The 18,582-nt window shown below is 28.4% G+C and overlaps 3 protein-coding genes across 4 annotated transcripts; 1 reads left to right on the forward strand and 2 right to left on the reverse strand.

Moving 5' to 3' along the window:
* Positions 1-1,627: 1,627 nt before the first annotated feature.
* LOC122501708 (cell division cycle protein 23 homolog) lies at positions 1,628-8,038 on the reverse strand. Its single transcript, XM_043611390.1, has 7 exons — positions 7,735-8,038; positions 6,881-7,539; positions 6,097-6,276; positions 5,774-5,938; positions 4,485-4,731; positions 3,982-4,246; positions 1,628-1,840 (listed from the first exon to the last, which is right to left on the reverse strand). Exons 1-7 carry the CDS (start codon positions 7,836-7,838, stop codon positions 1,736-1,738), a joined length of 1,725 nt encoding a protein of 574 aa, XP_043467325.1. The 5' UTR covers positions 7,839-8,038; the 3' UTR covers positions 1,628-1,735.
* A 1,036-nt stretch (positions 8,039-9,074) lies between these two features.
* Positions 9,075-12,755, forward strand: LOC122501714 (heat shock factor-binding protein 1). The gene is made up of 3 exons (XM_043611400.1): positions 9,075-9,390; positions 11,155-11,221; positions 12,594-12,755. Exons 1-3 carry the CDS (start codon positions 9,289-9,291, stop codon positions 12,680-12,682), a joined length of 258 nt encoding a protein of 85 aa, XP_043467335.1. The 5' UTR covers positions 9,075-9,288; the 3' UTR covers positions 12,683-12,755.
* Positions 12,756-12,792: 37 nt separating this feature from the next.
* LOC122501713 (protein FAM92A-B) lies at positions 12,793-18,480 on the reverse strand. Of its 2 annotated transcripts, XR_006301582.1 has the most exons (8): positions 17,266-18,480; positions 17,079-17,180; positions 16,424-16,552; positions 15,831-16,011; positions 14,543-14,767; positions 14,265-14,411; positions 13,112-13,307; positions 12,793-12,998 (listed from the first exon to the last, which is right to left on the reverse strand). XR_006301582.1 is itself a non-coding variant. In XM_043611398.1 (7 exons), exons 1-7 carry the CDS (start codon positions 17,295-17,297, stop codon positions 13,173-13,175), a joined length of 951 nt encoding a protein of 316 aa, XP_043467333.1. In that variant the 5' UTR covers positions 17,298-18,480; the 3' UTR covers positions 12,794-13,172. The 2 variants fall into 2 exon arrangements, 1 of the variants encoding a protein (XP_043467333.1); XM_043611398.1 differs by having other exon boundaries at positions 12,794-13,307.
* Between the last annotated feature and the right edge of the window lie 102 nt (positions 18,481-18,582).

Below are 18,582 nucleotides of genomic sequence, written 5' to 3' on the forward strand. Positions count from 1 at the left end.
TTTTTCATTTTCCTATACTAAATTTTACGCGAAAATCAAGTTTTTAAGCGAATTTGAAAATGTTTCAAAATTTAAAAATGGTCGTTTTTTGCGTTTTTTACATTCTGATCACATGATGTTTAAGTGTTTTTTGATTGGCAGAGTTTTGGTATAGCATTTGTTTGCACTTTCGCGAACCAATATATTGTGCGTTGATCTATAAAAGATGAAAAGTCGACGAGTCAACGCGCGCGATTTTCGCTTTATCGTATAATCGACTTTGATTGTCATTATCATCATCATCATCATCATTGTTTATATAGCAATCGATCAAGATTACGACGGCGACGACGACGACGCAAACCTACTGAAAAGAGGAGAGAAAAACGCAATCATATTCGGATGACTTGTTAATAATACAACTTTTTTTTTTTTTTTTTTTTGTACAGAAAACTGCGTCTAAAGGAAAAGTTGTTTTTGTTTTTGCACAAAATTTTAGGAAAAAAGTAGAAAAACATATTTTTTTGAAAATTGACAAAACACTCTATAGAGTTTAATTATATGAAAAAAATGCATCTTTTATACATTCATGTTGTTAAAAATATAATCTGGGCGTTTACTACACGAGTTGTTTAAATAATGAAAAACTGTTGAGTAAATTGATTTAAATTTTACAATTTTTGAATTATAATCATTTAGGAAGTGAGATTATCCTGGTATATTTTTACAAGTGTATTTAATAGAGACAAATACAGCAAACCGGATTCAAATCGTTACACTTTTTTAAAAAAAATTGGATTTCAATAACTTTACACCGAAATATTGAAAATTATATATCTATATAGATATATAAAAGTAAAGTTATTAGTTTCACTCTCAAAAAGTTTGAATACTTGAATATTTAATATGGAGTTGATTAAATTAAACTTTAAACCAATTACAATATTAAATTTTAAGAAAAATTGCATCAAAACCGATTCATATTTATTAAAATATATATAATTTCACTTGGAAAATTTAAAAAAAAAAAAGGTCAGTACACGGAGAAAAAAATCAGGGCTTTTTAGCATGGAGTGGTCTGTACCTTTAGCGCATGGGCGCTTTCTTACGGCGAAAGAACGAATTTGTACGATTGCAGCAAGAGCTCGCCCTATTTTAGTAAGGAGCCTTGCTGCAATCGTACGAGTTCGTTCTTTCGCCGCAAGGAAGCGCCCATGCGCTAAAGGTACAGACCACTCCATGCTACAAAGCCCTGATTTTTTTCTCCGTGTAGCATTTAATTTTTTTACAATTTATTTTATTAATTTTTTTGTTAATTAAGAATTGTGTTTTCTGGTAAAATATAGTAAAATATAGTACATTGGAGAAAAAAATGAGTGAATCATATGTAATTTTTCTCGAAAAATTTGAAATTTTTATTGAAAGTAATCAGAGGCTACATTCATATACTATATGACGTCACACTTATTGAAGTGTGACGTAATATTATAAAAATTATTGACAACCCCTCACCAGCAATATTAAATTTATAAAATTTAAATCTTGTCAATGTATTTTTTTGAAAAAATTAAAACAAATTTATTACAACCTTTAAATTATTTTTTTTTTTATTTTTGGACCTTGGCATAATAATAATTATATAATTTCGTTCAAGTTTGAAATTAATTTTATTTTAAAAAAATACAATATAATTTAAATACCATTTTTAATAATCTCCCCCAAAAGCTACTTGTGCGCAATATCATTAAATTAATATTCAGTTTTGCGTAAATGATAAATTCATAGGTGATAACTGATTCCTTGGAGCATCATTACGATGATTTAGTTCAACAATAGGATCTGTTTCATTCATATCTTCGACCTAAAATATATATTTATTTTACATATAAATCAAATAGGGGACACAATAACGATGAGGTTAGTATAATATGCTTGGGCCATAATGCATTGAAAAAGATGTTACCTTACGCCCAAAAAACTTTTTCTTGAGTTATATTAATTCCATTTTTTCCATGTGGTATGGCCATACTAAAAACCGTTGAAAAAAATTTCCCAAATTTTTTCCGCGTCACACTACTCTTGTCCCTGATAAATATTCCGAGTATTTTCAACTTGATTTCTAATGAATAATAACTTGAATAAAAACTAAATCTCTCAAATTATCAACTACTACCATTTTTTTCAAAATTTAATACATAATATGTATATTCATTTCAAACAGAAAAGAAGAATGTATTCAAGGATTTTTGGACCAATTTATAGTTGAAATGGATGAAATTCTTTATTTTAAAAGTGAAGTCTTTAAAATTAAAGTAGGGTAGACTGCGAATACAACTTTTTTTTGCAAACATGTTTTTTTAGACAGTAAATCCGTTTAGATGCATATATATATAAATATAGGTCAATTTTGTAAGGCTGAATTGGTCATCTCCAACAACTTTCTATAAAAAAGCTTTTGATATTTTAGCGTAAAATAAATGTTTTGTCCTTTTTTCAAAACTTTTGATTTTATAACATAGTTAACAGTTGTAAATTTAATAAATTAAAGTTTTATTTATAAATAAAAAAGAAAATTTAGTGTTTACTTGCTATATATATATATATATGAGGCATTTTACGTGAAATGTCCTAAGTTGAAATTTCAACTTCTTGAAAAAAATTGAAACTCGAGGAATTTGTTGTTCTATCAAGTAGAAATGTGACCCAAAAAATATTTTTGATTTTTTCGAAAAATTGGAGGGGGTAGAGGGGGGTCAATTTGACCAATTTTGCCAACATCGGCTACTTTGTGAATTTTTTCTGAACATACTTGTAATGGGAAAAATTTTTTAGAATATGTTTCTGAAAGGTTTTTTCGTCCTCTTTCCAATGGTGTATTTTATTTTTTAATATTTTAAAAATTTACCCTAATTTTTGATAATTTATATTTAATTTTCAATTTCCCAAAAATCGGTCCGTTTTTTTTAAAAATAAATTATTGCAAACGAAAGCTGAGGTTTTTTCCTATCGGCATGTAAATTTTTAGAATGCCCTTTTTTTTTGTTTTAGAGTTATTGAATTTCAAAGAATAAATTGCGGCGCGCAGCGTCCCGGGCGCCTCGTCTCACGCCGGTTGCCATGGGTTGCCACGCGGCTCAGTGCAACCGCGACGCAGCGCGCCGCAATTTATTCTTTGAAATTCAATAACTCTAAAACAAAAAAAAAGGGCATTCTAAAAATTTACATGCCGATAGGAAAAAACCTCAGCTTTCGTTTGCAATAATTTATTAAAAAAAAAACGGACCGATTTTTGGGAAATTGAAAATTAAATATAAATTATCAAAAATTAGGGTAAATTTTTAAAATATTAAAAAATAAAATACACCATTGGAAAGAGGACGAAAAAACCTTTCAGAAACATATTCTAAAAAATTTTTCCCATTACAAGTATGTTCAGAAAAAATTCACAAAGTAGCCGATGTTGGCAAAATTGGTCAAATTGACCCCCCTCTACCCCCTCCAATTTTTATGTACATGACAACAGAAAATCACATAACCACGGACATTTATTTATAGAGTGATGATGAGACCTTTCTATTATAGTCAAAATTGCAATGTTCCAACTACTTTCCTTTCCAAAAGATGATTTAATTTAACTGGGTTTTGTCTGTTTGACATTTAATATTAGCCCCAGTCTCCCCTATATACAATTTTTTTTTTCTTTTTATAATATTTACAATTTCCATGACTAATTAAAAAATTCCCCGACTTTTGCCTGACTGCAGTGGCCCTCAATGTTATCGATTGAAAAAATGTAGATATAAAATGGTATCAATATCTCAAAATTAATTTTATTTGGACGTAAGATCATCTCTTTCACCGCTTCAGGACACATATTTAAAAAAAAGTTGACAAGTTTATTTTTAAAGAGTTGACAAAGTATTTAAAATTTTTCACACTGAGAAAATGGAAATTTTAGATAATCTACTGATGTAATTTAAAAATTATATAATTCAAACTTACTATCATTGGATTATCTTCAATTTTAACTCTTTTCTGTGCTATTGTTTTAAGAAATGCCTTTGCTTCATTTTTCGTTTCTTCAAACTGCAAACATTTTTGAGCATAATGATTTGCTTGGTCCAATTCGTCTCGTTTCAAGTGATATTGCGTTAAATACTTGTAAGCATGGCTTAATTCTGCTCGATCAGCATTTCTGCATTCATCCGTAACAAATTCCGTATAAGCAGCAGCAGCATGATCATATTCCCCCATTTTTTCATACAGTCTAAAAAGTTTATAAAGAAAGATGTATATTTCGGTTGAATATAGTTGATTTATAAATATTTGAAATGAAAATGAAATGAATCTTTTCAACAATTCGATACACGAATAGAAAATTATAGTAGCAACTTTCATATATATTATATATATATATATAGTATTTCTCTGTAAATAATTGGTCATACTACATTACTATAATAATTAAGACTGAGCAAATTTACATTGTAATAAGAAATACTTACGTGGCTAATTTTATTAATGCCATTCCTTCAATATCGCCAACATTACATGCCTTATAATAGCATTTTAAAGCATCTTGTATTTTATCTTGCTTCTCATATGCTTCGCCCAAGGCAAGAACCATCCTACTGTCATGAGGTCGCAATAGCTGTGCCTGCTTATAATAGTACAAACCGTAAAAAGGCATTTTTAATATTTCATATGTTTGACCTAATCCATACCATGCTCTGTAATCCCGCCTATTCACTTCTACAAATTGAGATCAATATATATATATATATATATATATAATAATATTCTGTTAGAGGACACACACACACACACACTATAGCAAAAATGCCTATTAGAATTAAATATAATACTAATTGATGTCAGTGATATAGTTTTCTTAAAGTTTCAATTATTATTATCTATTAATTAAACAATTGATACACTGCAAAAAAAAAGCATCTTAAAAGTGGCTACAAAGTTTTAACCAACTTTTTAGTTACTTTTAAGATGCTTTTTTTTACAATTGATACATCTATAATTCTCTTTTATTATTATGAAAATAACTAATAATTTGTCAAGTTTTTTTTTCAAATGTGTATGTAAGGTTTCTATTAGTCAGTCATGACACATCTTCTTTATTTCAAAGACACTCTCTGTTTTATAGTAAACGAATGTAAATATATAAGGTAATTTTGTTTTATTAAATACAAAAAATGTTGATTGTATTTCAAAATTATCTCACATGTCCCACATATTATAGTTATCTGCATTTGACATTATAAAAGACGTATCTTTGACAAGTGTTTGAAAAATTCTTCAAATAAGTAAATCTTACAAACTGTGTCAAGAAGAAATAAATATTTTCGACTTGGTTGTAACTATTAGTTTACTATAAGGGAGTCTCATTTTGAAATAAATGTCCTATATATTACACACACATGCATGGAGAAGACTGGAGCAGAGTTTCTAATAAAATTACGTTTGGAAATGGTAGTAATTGTATTATTATATAGTTGAAATTACTATTCCATGTAAAATCTACACTTTTTATGAAATAAATATTACAATTTCTCTAGTATATATTAATTATTAATAATATTTAATATTATTATTTCTTTTAAAAAAGGAAACAAAAATTTTATCATTTGATGAACAATTTTAATATGTAAAATTGTAATTTTTGATTGAAAAATTATGTTCCTATACTTTTACTCCAATTTTTACTCTGTGCAATAATTTTGTACAATTTTTTATTCAATTAAATCTTGAAAAGCAATTAAATACTAAATATAATACATACCAATAGCTTGACGATAACTGTGAATTGCACCATTAGTATTTTTCATTTCCATAAATTCATGACCCAACAAAGTCCATGCTGACAAATACTGTGGATTAAGTTTTAAAGCTCTGTGAAAATACATGACTGCTTTCTGGTGATCTGCTCTTAAACTGTAATAATTTCCTAAAAAAATAAATTTTCTATTTACAGATTCAAAATGAAAGCATTTTAAAATCATCTGGTAAAGCAAAAAAAAGTAGAAATATGAATATAAATTTTTCAAGATTAAAAAATTTACTCAAATATAATTATACAATTTATAAGAAACTACTGCTGCTTACCAACTATACAACAGGTTTCTAATCTATATTTATCAATTTCAGTAGCTCGATGTGCAAGATGGGCCAATTCAACTTTTAGTTCTTTGACATATAACAAATTAGAATAAGTATCCATATTATCCAGGCAATAAGGATCTTCTTTAATAATTGATTTAAAGGTCTGAATCGCATTATCCACATCTATAATAAAAATACAAGTTTGTAATGAATATAGTCGGCTTAATGCAGAAGAGTGTATTATGTCGAAAGTAATTGGTAAACTAAAGGTTTACATAGGGTTCAAACAAATAGTAAAATCTGGAAAAGGCCTAGAATGTTTACAAGTTAATACGTTTTTCAAATTTTCTTTTTTTTCTCTTTTATAAATTTGAAATTTTTCAGATGCACATTTTTTTTAATTTTTAATCTTTTAAGTTTCAATCTTGAATTTTTTTTTTTTTTTTTGCGAAAAATAAAATATATTATTTTTGACTTTTGGTGATAGCAAGTACACTACACCACCACTACCACCTACTTTTGTATTTAAAAATTTTGAAATTGGTATAAATGACATTAAAGTTTTTTTTTAAAAAAAGTTTACTCTGAATTTTCTCAACTCTGAAAAGAAAGACTTGGAAAAATCCTGGAATTTTAAACTAGGATTTCCGCAGTAGGAACAGCCTGGTTTAATTTGTTTAAATATTTATTAAAAGCCTTGAATTGAAAAAAAATGATTTTCAGACGTTTCCTTTTTTTTTCACTAAAAACCAAAGCAATATATTAAATAAAACTTGGCAAATATTACCTCTTCTATAATGTACTGCAATAGCTGTTTGGGCTGAAACGTAACCATTTTTTTTAAATCCAGCTGATTGTAATGCATGGTATATTTCTAATCCTTCTTCTATAAGTTGTAATTCTAAATACATATGTGCTATAAAAAAATGTTGCATCCAATGATTAGGTAAATCAAGGCTTTCCAATTTTTCACGGTCGGTAATTAATGCAGCCAGTTCCAACCACGTGCCCCAGTGCATCGGTTGTTCGTGAATTGACTCAACCAACACATCTATAGCTTCACTCGTAAGCTGCAGCTTTTTCAAAGTTACGCCAAATAAATATAGACCAAAACCATCTAAATTTCCAGTAGTATGATCTTTTCTCAAATCAGAACAAAGCGACTTTAGGTTTTCATTTTTTAATGGATCTGGAGGTATATCTGTCATGTTATCAACTCTTTTCTTTTCTCCCGACATGTAACGAGAATATAAATGTAAAAATCGAACTTTTGGCGAGCGACATTGTTCAGTAAAATATGCAGCACGATCATATTCTTTTAAATCAAAATAACTTTTCCCCAACACATATAAATCCTCTTCACAATTGTTGAATGTTTCATAATTAACTTTTGTTTGGAGTGTATTTGCTTTAATATTTTTTAGGGAATAGTTTAATTCTGCAAGCCTAAAGAAATAATACATATCAACATTGTAGGATTATAATATGATGAAAAGTACTGCAAGTTTACTTCAAAATACATTCTAAAATTTTGTAAAGTTCTAAAGTTATAAATACACATAAAATGAGAAAAAATTCTCTGTATTATTTCTTTACCATTATGTACAAGAATTTTTTTATTCTGAATTTAAAAAAACATACCATTTTGTTGAATGATTTAAACATCGTTGCGAGCATTCACTTATAGCTTGAACCAAGTCTGACTTAACCTCTTCAATATTCAATTTTATTATACATTCAAACATTTTTTCAAATACTTGCACTTTTTCTTACACAATATTAAAAGCAGAAAGTTTTCTTTTTTTAATTTAAATTAAGATAATTAAAAAGAAGAACTATTATGAGTATTTAAATACATAATGAAAGTAGGTTTTTTATAATTATAATTATAAACATAAATAAAACTCGGATAATCAACAAGGTATCTTTTTTAAGTTGAGTCCACAACAATAGAGAAACATATTTTTAGTTAGTTTATCGATATTTGCGATTTCGAGGTGTGACGTCAGAGTTAGGGTACATACTTCCGCCGCCCGTGTAAACTCCGAAAGAGAAATATTCCATGACTAGGACTACAAGAGAGATAGCAATAGCACGCAAATCATACGAGTTAGAAAAGGTCAGATATGTATATGTCGTCACTTTCTATCTCATGCATCTCATTCGCAAATCCCCAATGCATTTTGTATTATACATTAAGCCCTAAGCACAACTGAGTCGGGTACGGGAGACGACTTCGGGATATGGTCTTTCTAACCTCAAAATGTATGTAAATCTTACATATCCCGTAACCGTCTCCCGCACCCAACTCAGTTGTGCTTAGGCCTTTAGGGAGCGTTCAGACCTTCTCATGCAAAACTTATGCATGCAGGTTGCCATAGTAGCGTTCAAGAGTGAGAGAGATAGAATAATATCCTATCTCTCTCACTCTTGAACGCTACATGGCAACCTGCATGCATAAGTTTTGCATGAGATCGTGTGGCTGTACCCTTAGGCTGCGGTTACACCTCTGCAGGCAGCCTGCCTGCCTGCAGGTTGTCATGGTAACGTACAAGAGTAAGAGAGTCAGTGACTTCAAACTTCTCCCTTACTCTCGTTGCTCCTGCCTGCGCAGGCAGGCAGCCTGCAGAGGTGTAAGGCCAACGCAGAATAGATCTGTAACCGGAACCGTAATCGTAAGCGTAACCGTAAGAATAAGTTAAAGAAGGATAGGTATATTGTTTATCCTTCTCTAACTCATTCTTACGCTTACGGTTACGATTGCGGTTCCGGTTACAGATCTATTCTGCGTTGGCCTGTAACCGCAGCAGGGGCCTTAGGGAGCATTTACACCTTTGACCTTTGATAAAAATTTCCAGAAAAAAAAATTTTTCATTGGAGTAAGAGAGACAGATATACAGTATGCCTCTCTTACTCCAATGAAAAATTTTCCGTTCTGTCCAATTTTTACAAAAGGTGTAAATGCTCCCTTAGCTGCTCTTATTGTAGAAACTCCTTTATAATAACAAACAAGACAAGTAATAATTCAAATTTTATTTGGTCCATGTTAAATCAATTCTTATACTACTGTTAAATCGAAGCAATGTTTCTATGCAAGTTTCGTATACATTATAGTCAAGTTCAAGAAAAGTCTGAAAGTTGTAACTAAATTGAAAGCAATCTTTAAACAATCGTCTGTTCAAATAAATTCTCATTATGGCTGAAATCAAACAAGACACCACCAAATCAGAAGATTCTGAAAACTATAGTGTTGGTAATAGTGCAGATCCAAAAAATATGCAAGAACTAACTCAATATGTAAGTTATTTATTTTATGTTGAAATTAATTAATTTACAATTTATGATAGTTGTCATAAATAATTTAGGAAATTAAAAATCATATCACATTTTCTATTACTACTATATATTTACCGTAACGAAAGTGAAGTGTATTTAAAGCTTATTTTTCCGTCAATAATTGTTTTGTTTTGTTTTAAAATAGCCTCTTTTATTTACAAATATCCAGTACAAACCGCGACAATAATTGAAATTGCATTTATTGAAATTGTGTCAGTTACTATTGTTGCTATTCCTTGTGAATTTTATTAATGTTTCATTATTTCTATGTAAAAGGTGTGTCTTGACTGAAATCGCGCAGAATGTTTTTCTTTTACCCTATATACCATTTCGGTATTGAACCTAAAGTTTTTATAAACCTTGGCTTGTTCAAAAAATATAAATATATAAATATGTGATTCTCCTAAAAAGATGAACCACATCACTTATTGTTACTTATTATATTTTCATCATTTACATTAATTTTTTCCACATTCTTTATTTAGTTTGCATTTTTTGAAAAATTAATCTCAGAAGATTTATTTGTCTTTACAAATTTTTGTAAAAATTACAGTAAAATTTTTTTTTTAGTTTTTGTTAAAACTGTTGAGAATTTTATAATAATATTTTCACGTAATTGGAAACTTTTTAATGTAACAACATTATTATTAATTCAAATACAAAAATAATACAAGATGATTTTGTTTAATAAAAGTCAATATTATATTAATTTATTATAAAAAGTCGTATGACAAAAGAAAACACACCCAATCCTTATACTTTTAAAGCAAGCAATACCCAAATTTTTAAATTTAAATTATAATATTATAATTTAGTATAATTACTACAACTTTGTTTGTTTTTCATTTTAGTTGTATTATTCATTATAAGTGAAATTTGAAACTATTTTATTATTTTAATTTTTATTAAAAGCGCAACAAAGAAGAAAATACTTTTACACAAATGTGTGGAGCCATTTGGGGGGAAAATAAACAGTTGATATTATCTAGAAGAGGTTCTCTGAGTATTGTAAATATTTTATTTTGACAATAATAAACTGTTTACAAAAATTTGGGATAAATGTAAACAGAATTTGAATTGCATTTTAAAAGAATGTAATTGAATGAATTTGGTTCTATTTCACAACTACACTTCTTTTTTCAGTTTTTCCATCCTTTAATACGCAGTAGTATACTTGAGATAAAGTTTTTTTTTTACTATTGCTTATAACTACAGTGGTGCGTTTACATTTACCCCAAATTTTAGAAAAATTTCAAAATCTTGGGGTAATTGTAATATCAGTTTTATACGATTCAGGCTCATTAATATTTTCTTGTACCTCATAAAATTTTTCTAGAGAAGTAAAGTAACTTTTGTTTTTGGCGAAAAAATAGACATTCTGTTTACATTTACCCCAAATGATGATACTTATTAAATTTGAATTTTGTATGAAAAAATCTCAATTTCCAAAAATTGGAGCTTCACCCAGTTTATCACGTCACTTATATTTTATACAGAAAATATTTATAACTTTAATTGAGAAACATTATTTGTTTATACAAATATATTTAATTCAAAAATATATTCTTTTTCGGTTTAAACTAAAAAATATGTTTAAAATATTTGTTTGCTTAAAAAATCGCAAAAAACTTGATTTGAATATCGATCAAAATTTCAAAATTAATAATGATAATATGTTTAAAATATATAATGATTTCTTTTTTTAACCATCCATCATTGCTTTAGGTTCAAACACTTTTACAAAATATGCAGGACAAATTTCAATCCATGTCTGATCAAATTATTGGGAGAAATATCCTTTTTATAAAACTAGTAAATAATGCAACATGAATGTGAATTAAAAAATTAATAAAAATTATACAAAATTTCAATTCCAACTAAACATAGCTGAATAAATTATACTAAAATTTCACATAGTGTCAATACACTTGCATTCAATTGGATTCAAGTTTTTTAATGAAATGAAATATTTGATTAAAATAAAATTATTTATTTTTTATTCTTTTGGTGTTAATTTGGTACATATTCAATGTTTAACAGTGTAAACGCGGTGTAAGCAGACCTAATTGATTCAGAACAAACAAAGCCATTATAGTACTATGCTTTTCATAATAATTATGATGTATGTTTCAATTTTTATAATAAACTATATTCTATTTTGAAATTTTTTGTTTGCACACTACAATATGTACACTGTAAAAAAAAAGTATTTAAATTTTAACTCCCCAGGGGATTCTATAAAAGTCGCACCTATTGGGGAACAGTTAATGCCAGGGGAGTTGAATAAAGAGAGTAAAAACTTGACACTCAAATGCCAACTCCCCAAGGAATAAATAACTCGCGTGGGTGTTGATCAAGGGAGTTAGTAAATTAACTCTCTTCTGGAGTTGATTTTTAACTCGAAAAATTTCACTCCCAACTCCCGAGTCCGTTAACTCCCTAAATTTTTTACAGTGTATAATATAACTTGCTGCGAAAAAATTTTCTAAAAAGCAAAAACTTTCAAGTTATACATTTGTAATTTTTTGGAATAAAAATACATAAAAGAGATCAATTTTTAGAAGGGTGTGCAAAAAGCTCGAAGCTCGATCGAGTATTTTCGAGCTTTTCATTTTTCGAGCCGAGCCAAGCCGAGCCTATTCGCAGTTCGAGCTCGGGCCGAGCTGAGCTTTGTAAAAAGCTCGAATAATTTCGGGTACTCGAAGCTTTCGAGTACTCGATTTGATTCGAGCCCTTGAGAAAATCCAAAATTTTCTACTTTAATTTTTAATTAAATTTCTTTTGTATAAAATTTTTTTTTTTGTTAATTTAAAAGCTCGAATTAAATTGAGTACTCGAAAATTTCGAGTACCCAAATTCACTCGAGTACTCGATACATCGAGCCCAGCTCGGCTCGAAAAAATTGCGGCTCGGCAATAAAATACTGTTGTTTAAGTCTGCATTACATATAAAATAATTAATTAAAGAATTGATTTTACTTTTTCACAATAAAATGGAAACTTTTAATAAATAATGTAAAAGTAACACAAACATAAAACTTTAAAATGACTTCTTCTGTGGTGACTCCAGAAGGAAAAAGTTGGTGCTGAGAAAATAATTTATATTGTATGTATTCGTAATGAAAGATGGAATTACTTTTCATATTAATCCTTAACAAGACTTACTTGATGACATGGGGAATAAAATAGATGATTTGGAAAAAAATATTGCTGATCTTATGACACAAGCTGGAGTAGAAGGAACAGAGAAATAAATCTTATTTATATATTGATAATTAATGTAATATTGTTCTTGCAAACAAGAAAATAAAAATTTATTTAACAAAATAAGTCGTAACTTTTTATTTTATCATCATATAATTATAATATCAGTAGACTGAGAGATTTATAGTTTCAAGTTTTCACACATATGCGCTGGTACCACCGCACCGTTCCAAGATAAGTAAATTGAAAAAAATTGTAAAGAATGTCTAGTATATTTCCAATGTTATGTTACATTGTCATCAAAGTTATATTACGTGCTTCTTGAGAGGTAACTTGCCAATTTTCCATTGTATAATTAGTATAAATCTAATTTTTTAAATGTAATTCATGCCATTTTTCAAGTTAGAAAATGACTATGAAAGTTGATATTTATTTTTTAATATGCAAGGAATTATTTTGTAAGAAATTTTGTAACTTACAGACAACATTGTTTCCTTCTTTCTCGTTAAGGGACAATCAAGGAAATTCGGTTAATAAACATTATACAGTTTTATGCCTAATTCTCACTGGCATCGTTGTTTGCTCAAATTCAGATTCTGTTTCTACAGATGTTTTTTCAAAGTCTTCAAGTTGAGCTGCTGCTTCAGATGTGAAAGTATTAGAGTTGGCTTTATCCTGTAATAATTATAGAATATATAAACAAAAAAGCATGAAAATAAATATTTAATAAAAACTTTGCCAAGAAATCATTATTTGTAAATTAGAGAATTGCAAATGTGATCATATAGTGATGAAAACTACCCTTCTTTCAAAATATTAAGAAACGGGACAGAGTGTTTCATAATTATGTGAAAATTTTTTTATGAGCAGAGCCAATTAAAAAATTAGTGAAACTGTGGACATACTCAGAATCGAGTGTTACACACGCAACTTACATCCTACATAATAATATAGGTGCGTGCAGAAAGTTGAAAAAGTCAAACAGAGTCCGTTTGAATTTCTGTAAATGCATGGAGTACTCGAAAATTTCTAAACCAAATTTTCTGAGTAAGCTTGCTATAAATTTACATTGCTACCTTACAGTATATAATTAGATAGCAGCTAAAAAATTTTATTTTTGAAAGTCATTCCAACATTTTCTAAGGAAAGGAGGATCCTTATATGTGACTGTCCACGAGAAAACGCGGCTTATTAGCTCTTAAACGTGAATTTCACGATTAAAGTACTATATACGATTGAAGTTAACTAAGCTTGACATACCCATCTTTAAATCGATATATTGTCGAAAGTAATTGATATTTTTTACTTTTGACTTTTGCATTTGAAAAAGCAACATAAAATCTGTCGATTAACATAAAAAACTCAAAATTGATTTTTTGGACCTAAGCCATGTTTTCTCGTGGACAGTCACATATAATAATTGCGATTCCAGGTTAATAGTGCGAAATTCAATATGATGATCCCTTTCAAAACCATTGTCTAAAGTTGTTATATAATTTCTCATTCACCGTAGTAAGTTAAATTTTGATTCACAAAAAAATTGCAATTTTCAGAACCTCAAAAGTCTCCGTCTCTGAATATTATTTCGACGATCCTATCACTCTTCTGCAAGTGCAAGTAATATATACTCACCTTCCAAGTAGTAGTTTTCCTTGGTGTAGCAGGAAATAAAAATCTGTTTGTTAAATTTGACAATGAATTAGCTTGACGAAATGATTTTCTCTTAATTGCATCCATACGAGTCATAAAGTTTGGTATCTGCATTAATTCCCGAAATTCCTGTATAATGTTGAAAATCAATTATTAATATATTAACACAAATGTATTAATGTCTAGATTTTTTCAACCAATCCATTTTTGACGCTTTTAGATAAGCTAATGTGACAAGTCCAACTATCGTAATAACTTACCTGTAAATCTTTTACTTCATCGATGTCAGAAATATCTTGAAAGCCTTTGGTTAGCAATTCAACGGCTTTTGTGTGAAATGAGAGCTCAATAGTTATAAAATCCAAGAGAATTGATTTTACGTCATGTAACTTTTGTTTTTCAAATGAATCAATTTGCTCCTCTAAGCCTTTGACCATTCGCGTCATTTCCATTGAAGCCTTTATTAAATCAGTCTCTGCTTGCGACTATCACATTCGAGTTTAAGATTTTAAATATAACTTTGTGTTGGAATATATTTAGAATTATATTAATTGTAACAGAAGAATGAACATTAAAATTTTTTTGTGATTTGTTCTTTAAACATAAATACAATCGCTTTATTTTAGGATGATTGTTTTAAAAATTTAATAAATTTTTTAATTATAGCTTTAAGAGAAAACATTTTATTTATTATTAGTTTAATATGGCAAAAGTAATTAATTAATTTACCAAAAAATATAAATACAAACTTTACTAAGGAGGGGTAAGGTATTAAATTTTTATAAATGAATGCATAATATCTCTAGGATATTGTGTTGAAAATTTCAAGTAAATCGGATCAAAATTGACAGATTAGAGATATAAAAGTATATTTTAGTTTAATTCAGGCTTCATGTCTTATTATTAAATAATTGTCTGTAATTTGTTTATTTTTATATTTGAAATATATTTTTTGATACACCTTATTTGAAAGAGCCATTAGATTCCTGAGCCATAAGAAATTTCCATTGACAATTTTTTTAAATTGCGTTTTAACGATTAAAAATAATGTTAAACTTTAATTATTGTGCATCTGATCATTATTAAAGGTTGAAGCATTTTTCTGAAACTTGTTATTTATCAAGTCCGTGTACGCAATAATTCAAAATCTACTGGACCAACCGTTCTGAAATTTTGGGCAGTACTTCTTGACAAAATTTCTTGAGAAAATCGTGTTTTTGGCTTCCAATTACTACGAAAAATTGAAAAATTAAAAAAAAATCCTTTCCAAGTTACCTCAAGAAACATCTCATTTAACAAATGCATTTTGATTTTTTTGTTTTAAATGATTCTGTTGTTGTTGTTGGGAGTTACAGTGTACACCGCAAAACAACTGTTTTTGGATGCGCCTGAGACGATTCTCATTCACTCTCTCAATTTTCAATATTTTCCGCATGAAAATTTGGAAAAATATTGTTCAAATGTTGCAGTAATTTTTGTTGGAATATCAAGTGTCCAAACTTTGGAGCATTTGAAATAAATTATATGCAAGATGAAATAAAAGGATACAATTAATTGTCGGTTTTTCGGATTTCGTTCTCGTATTTTATCCAATTGACGTCTTCGATTGAATTCTCTTTCTTGGGCAGAAAATGTATTTTTAATATCTTCACGTGCAAGCTTACAACTTGTAGAATATTGGAATAATGGAGAAACAACTTTCGCATCAACACGTTTTACTGCAGCATCTCTAGAAAATACGTATATTATAATTTTAAGTTTCTTGCAAACCCTATCGTCATCCCATCCATATTAATTAACAATTAAAATTTATGAAAATTGATGTCAAAGTCGATACGATTTTTCCATTGAAGCTCAATATGTAAAAGTCCAATAGACTAGAATATGCAAACGGTATCGCAATCGTAAGAATGAGTAAAAGAAGATGTTCGTCCTTTGCTTATACTCATTCTTACAATAGCGACTCCGTTCATGTTCCCGATTTTAGAATCTTTGAACTTCATTTTAAGAATCATGTTTTAAAAGTCACCCTAATATCTGCTTTAGTCCTAATTCAAATAATGTTCTCTTTTATGAGTAAATAATTTTTTTTTTGCTTAAGATAAGAAAAAAATCTAATTCATATTATTTATATTTTTTACCTGTAATCACTAATAACAGCAAAAGTGGATGAAAAATTATTAAGACACATACTTAAGGAACGATTCATGCTTTCCGATTTAGCATAAGTGTTGATTACTTCAGCAACTTCGTCATTCTTGTCCCTAAGTCTGAAACACAAAATTTAAAAAAAAAATTATGAAATCATTATAAAAACAATTCAGTGTCCATAATTTAAGATTTAAGAGATTCAAGTTAAACGTCCAAGTACACATAAGAAAGAAAAATTCTTCTCATAATTATAGTGTCAACTAACAATAATTTGGAAATAATAAATTTCATAAATGATTTGACGATTTTAACCGCACCGAAAGATTAAAAATTAAACGCCGGAAGAACTGTTTCAAACTTTACATAACTTTTTATTTGTATGATAGGCAATATGTAGTCTCGTTTAATTAACTTTGTACTTTTTATGTTAAAAATGGCAACATTTTACAAAGTGGTTCTCAACGTCACACAAATTTCGATTTTGAAAATAATAAATAAAATATATCCAAGAGAATAATAATTTGTGTGAAATTTAAAAAATTATTCTTTACCGTTTTGAAAGACAAAAATAAAACAGTATAGTTTTTATACAATTAAAAAAAATTTGTAAATAAAAACGCATAAATAATAAAACGTTACACTAACCTTGCTAACTTCCGTGCATATGCAGCAAAAACCGTATGAAGTTCAGAAAAGTTTTTTTCTGTTGTAGAAATTCTTTCCTGAACAAACTTTGCTTCTTGTTCACTGTTATAAATTAAAATGTTTTTTTAAACTATCAATTAAATCTTGTAAATAATAGAATACTTTAATAAAATAAAAAATCAAATACCATAAATTAGTTTGTGATCGGATACGCAGCATTATTTATTTTTATTATATGAGATAGTAATTGACAATAAACTTTCTGCTGCCCTTTGCTTCTTCATGTACACATCGTTTATAAATGAACCAACTTTTTTTGACAGGTGTTGTGTGTTGGGAATGTGTTTGGTTAGACTTCACTTGTATATTATATAGGGGAGAGTAACATATGCTTTTAAAATTGCTTTTTTCAAACGTAATACAATCTTGCTTGAAACAAAAGTTATTAGAAAGTATACGCTAGCTTATACAAATAGTAATTGGAAAATCGCATTTACAGTATATATTTATCATGAAATTTACATATACTGTAACTATTTTAGATATTAAAACTGCAAAAGAAATGAACAGAAAATTAATAAATTACATAAAAATAATACAAATTCCGGTTATAAATTTAACATTTTTTATAATCATAGAAAAGAAATTATAAAAAATATCGGGAATTGCGAAAGGGGCCTTTCATAAACTACGTTACCAATTTTTCATACTTTTCAAACCTCCCCCCTCTCGTTACCATTGCGTTAAATGCAATTTTATAAATTATTGAACCCTTCCGCCCCTAAATTGGCAACGTAGTTTATGCCAAAGGGCTTGAATAAAATATGCAGGGTAAACCCTGACGGAATACGATTAGATAGACAAAACAATAAATTAATTTTAAAAAAAACTTGTCAATCTAATGTATTCGATTTAAAGCAGGTACAGAGATACATGCCATAAAGTTTATGGGGGGGGGAGGGCGATACTGGTTTTCCCTCGTCAAATATATATCTATATATGCTTAATTTAAGTGTTCAAAAATTAAACTCCTTTGCACGAACCCTTACAATACTTTTGCGATAAAAAAAGAAAAGCCAATGCCCTAAACTTCCACAAATGTTTTTCCTCAACGGCACTCGGATACAATTATTGTTTCGCATCATCCTTCTGCCATTTCTCCATCATGGGTTACTTAAAATTTTAATTACGATTTAAATAAAAGATAAATTAATAGTGTTCTACAAAAAGTAAACTCTCTAAATCTGAATTGGCGAAATTTCACCAATTGCCAGTGATAAGTGTACCACTAATTATTTCAGAAAGCTTATAAGTGGTATACTTATCGCTATTTCAGATTTAGAAACAAAATTAAAAATGTGTATATATTTAAATCGTATTAAAAAAATTTTTTTTTTTATTGTCGTTATAGTATATTTGGGTGCGGTGCGGTGTCACAAAACTGCATTCCAACAGTTTCTTTAGGTGTTTCTTTTGCCTGACCTTTAATGTTAAAATTCTATGT

This window comes from Leptopilina heterotoma, unplaced genomic scaffold (genome assembly GCF_015476425.1).
Source record: "Leptopilina heterotoma isolate Lh14 unplaced genomic scaffold, ASM1547642v1 Lhet_212, whole genome shotgun sequence".
NCBI classification, from domain to species: Eukaryota; Metazoa; Arthropoda; class Insecta; order Hymenoptera; family Figitidae; genus Leptopilina; species Leptopilina heterotoma.

Excerpts from the sequence above, each read along its gene's own strand:
- LOC122501708 (XM_043611390.1), bottom strand. The coding sequence starts at position 7,838 with ATGTTTGAATGTATAATAAAATTGAATATTGAAGAGGTTAAGTCAGAC. Across the intron at positions 7,540-7,734 it reads TTAAATCATTCAACAAAATG|GCTTGCAGAATTAAACTATT; the intron begins GTATGTTTTTTT and ends TTATTTCTTTAG. Across the intron at positions 5,939-6,096 it reads AGAAACCTGTTGTATAGTTG|GAAATTATTACAGTTTAAGA; the intron begins GTAAGCAGCAGT and ends TTATTTTTTTAG.
- LOC122501714 (XM_043611400.1), top strand. The coding sequence starts at position 9,289 with ATGGCTGAAATCAAACAAGACACCACCAAATCAGAAGATTCTGAAAAC. Across the intron at positions 9,391-11,154 it reads TGCAAGAACTAACTCAATAT|GTTCAAACACTTTTACAAAA; the intron begins GTAAGTTATTTA and ends TCATTGCTTTAG. Across the intron at positions 11,222-12,593 it reads TGATCAAATTATTGGGAGAA|TTGATGACATGGGGAATAAA; the intron begins ATATCCTTTTTA and ends AACAAGACTTAC.
- LOC122501713 (XM_043611398.1), bottom strand. The coding sequence starts at position 17,297 with ATGCTGCGTATCCGATCACAAACTAATTTATG. Across the intron at positions 16,553-17,078 it reads TATGCACGGAAGTTAGCAAG|ACTTAGGGACAAGAATGACG; the intron begins GTTAGTGTAACG and ends TTTGTGTTTCAG. Across the intron at positions 13,308-14,264 it reads GGAAAACTACTACTTGGAAG|GATAAAGCCAACTCTAATAC; the intron begins GTGAGTATATAT and ends TAATTATTACAG.